The 3,351-nt window shown below is 38.9% G+C and overlaps 1 protein-coding gene across 1 annotated transcript; it reads right to left on the bottom strand.

The window, feature by feature from the left end:
- Positions 1-339: 339 nt before the first annotated feature.
- LOC310822659 (WD repeat-containing protein 11-like) lies at positions 340-3,234 on the bottom strand (the record flags this gene model as incomplete). The annotated part of the gene is made up of 2 exons (XM_083695091.1): positions 340-2,954; positions 3,156-3,234. 2 exons carry the CDS (start codon positions 3,232-3,234, stop codon positions 2,752-2,754), a joined length of 282 nt encoding a protein of 93 aa, XP_083551217.1. The 3' UTR covers positions 340-2,751.
- Between the last annotated feature and the right edge of the window lie 117 nt (positions 3,235-3,351).

Below are 3,351 nucleotides of genomic sequence, written 5' to 3'. Positions count from 1 at the left end.
ATAAATATAGAAAAACATGAATATATTTTAAGCATATTAATTACTCAATCAATATTGATATTAATCAATATAGAAATAAATTGTCATTGTATAATTTCCCATATTTCAGGAAAAAAACAGTGGTGTGTTCACTACTTTAAAATCAGATCTAAATACTGGATCTTAACGAAAAAAAAAAAAAATGTGTCAACAGTTTCCCCTTTATACCCCTAATAGCCACAACTGCTGAATGGTAAAGAGTGGTAAAGTTCTTTTCCAGTCAGCTTATCTTTCCTAACAGAGTGTGAGAGCGCCCTCATGTGGCTAGAAAGAGAGACACAGACAAACCTCATAGTATTTATGCTTTTATTGCGATCCATATATACATATTTTATTTTCTCATAGGAAGATTTAGAAAGCTCAAAGCTGATGTGAGGGTCACTCAGTGTAAACAGAAAGAAACAATATTGAGAAAAAAAGGCAAGACTGTTCAGTTTGACACCATCACAATGATACATTGTCCTTTAACAAAACATAAAAATGCATACATTTTTCTCTACTTAACTGCTTTGTTACATCAATAAACCTCTTAATGGCATGTAATTATTGTTCTGTATAGTTTTACAACAAAACTGAGAAGCATCAGTTGTTAATTCAAATCTAGTTACCAAATATCCTCCAGATCAAGGTGGTACAGTACACATTGCTTCTAAAATACCGTATAATATGATTGGATGTGAATATACAGTATCTCATACACTGGAATAGATGAGTGGTTGGGTAGTACGGACTCGAGTGGAAACCCAAACTTACTGAGACTACATGACATGAATCTGTGTGAACTACCTGCAGTCCCCAAAATAAGCATGGATTACCATAGTGACACTGCCTGGGGTCAACAACATCACAGACAAGAAGAAAAGCACAGATGTGTTTTGAAACACAAAAACATACTGAGTTCCCATGGATTTAGTTACAATATCGCTTCTGAACCAAACATAATACAGTGCTATTAAACACACAACTACTGTTCACTTTACAGTACATCATACACAACAATTGGTCCATTCGATGGGGGGGGGTTACAAGACAGCCAAGGCAGAAAAAGCAGTGAATCTTTGACCCTCTCTCCTAATAGCCTATCAATCCAAGTTTATATTGAATTTGTGAGTGATGTAAGAACTACGGCTTTTTGGTATGTAAGTGAGTCAATGGTTATACTGGATAAGCCTTGTGATAATTGTGATAACTTTTGAGTCCTTATTTCAGTACAATGATACAGTACAGCACACTTCTCTTCTGTAAGTACGAGCTGATTGGACTATTTTGGTTCAGTCTGGTACCAGCTAATGCAGTGAACTGATACATTCTACTGTAAAGATATATGCTGCAAATTTGCACTAGTGTCAAATCAGACCACACTGTATTACTTCAGCATTAATTCCAAAACAATTCACTATATGACTTGCATTCGAAGGTGGCAGTTATATATCATGCTTTGACATGATTGAATTGTGCAGATATGCGATGCATATAGTGCGACTTATAAATTCTTTCTGAAATAAGTGCAAACTATTTAAAGTGATGAAGTCTGTTTTGACAACAGTGCCACTTCTAAGCTGTCAACATGTCACCCCTATACTATGTCTTCTATTCATAATGATTCGGCCTGTCCAATACATGTACAGTAGTTGCGACTGTCTGCACTGATAATTCTTTACAAACATCCTTATAATTCACTTTAGAAAATACTCAACAGAACCAACATTTTATGTCCTCATTATGAAAGAGCTGAAGATAATTTGCAATTCAAATTTTGCAAGCATCGCAATTTAAATCAGTTGAAAAATAGATATACTGTACACATATAAACACACATTTCATCTGCTTGCCAGGAAAAACAGTTCACAGTACTAAACCCCTCTCTGTGTACTGTGTGTAGGGGTTCAACATACTATTCTTGTTAGTGCAGAATAGCCTGGCTAACTAGAAGAAGAGCATGCAGAGTCCTATCTCTAATGTGAGGACAGATCGATGGCTGCTGTCCCCTGTGCTATACCAGGCTTTGGTCATTCTTCTATAGAGCTGCTCTATACCACCTACTTTCAACAGTGACTAGGGTTGGGCATTGATCTGTTCATGTCTGAAATACAGGGAAGGTCACTGAACCTTAATGTCAAACAAATAAGGTGAAGCATTTGGTTAAAACAAAATGTGCAAAAAATGTAAGATTCAAATTTTTGGAATGTAATTCAGTCAGATCTTTGTGAGCTAGCAGTTACAAGCCTTACATAAAGGACGTGCATACAGAACCAAACAGGGAAACCAATGTTATAAAAGGGTTGTGCCTCTTTAAACATACAATAGCCTACTTTGAATGAATTCTTCATAAAATAATTAGAGATAACCATATCTCAGCGTATGCTTGACTGTATGCTGTGTAAGTAAGTGAGGGATTGAGTGTGGTTTATTTTGGCCTGCCACTGGGGGAGAAATCAACATGCAGACACACTGCTTACGCCATGATTCAAAACACACGCTCAAACACATTTACATACATAACACACTCCAGTGACTGACAGTTCAGATAGGATACACTTCCCTCCTCTCCTTCTGGGGTGAAGTTCCCCCTAGTCACAGATCCAAGGTTAGTCTTCCTTATGATAACATTTAGAATTATTATTATTATTATTATTATTATTATTATTATTATATTGTCTTAACTGAGCCTAGCATGTAGGCAACTCCTTCCATCTCCTTTACCTGCTCTGCTCACTCAGTGTTGTTCTGACCGTGTTCCTCCTCCTCTTCCACAGATGCTGCCTCTGGCCCTGCTCCTTCTCCTTGGAAGAGTTCCTCCAGCAGCTGCTCTCCGGCGCCCCCTGCCCGTGAGGCCCACAGCGCTGCCCCCCCCCTCAGGCCGTGGGAGCGCAGCAGTCGGGCATAGTCCACAAACGCAGCCCCTATCAGCTTATGTGGACACACAGGTCAAGGAGGAACACTTGAAAGTCAAACCCATAATATAATATAACGGACACAGACACTAGGCCACTCCCTGAAGCTAGGCTAGCTGAGGAAAATGAACATATATATTGTAATATACTGAAAGCCTCTCCAATCTGTTCCATACTACTGTTGTGACACAGCACAGAGAGATTGTGATTTTTGAAGGATATTGGTGGAGTCGTTGGCCTCCATCACCCCATACTTCAGACAGGCTTCTATGAAGAGCGCAGCACGGTCAAAGTACCTCATGCTGTCAGGGAGATGGGAGAGACATCATCATAGAAAGGCATCATCATCACCACCATGGCTTTTATGTCTATGATCTTGAAGCTTACGGCAACCTGTCAGCAAGCCGCCTTTCTAATC

This window comes from Argentina silus (genome assembly GCF_951799395.1).
Source record: "Argentina silus genome assembly, chromosome: X".
NCBI classification, from domain to species: Eukaryota; Metazoa; Chordata; class Actinopteri; order Argentiniformes; family Argentinidae; genus Argentina; species Argentina silus.
Note: the sequence above shows the minus strand (reverse complement) of the source record. Positions and strands in the feature narration are given on the sequence as shown.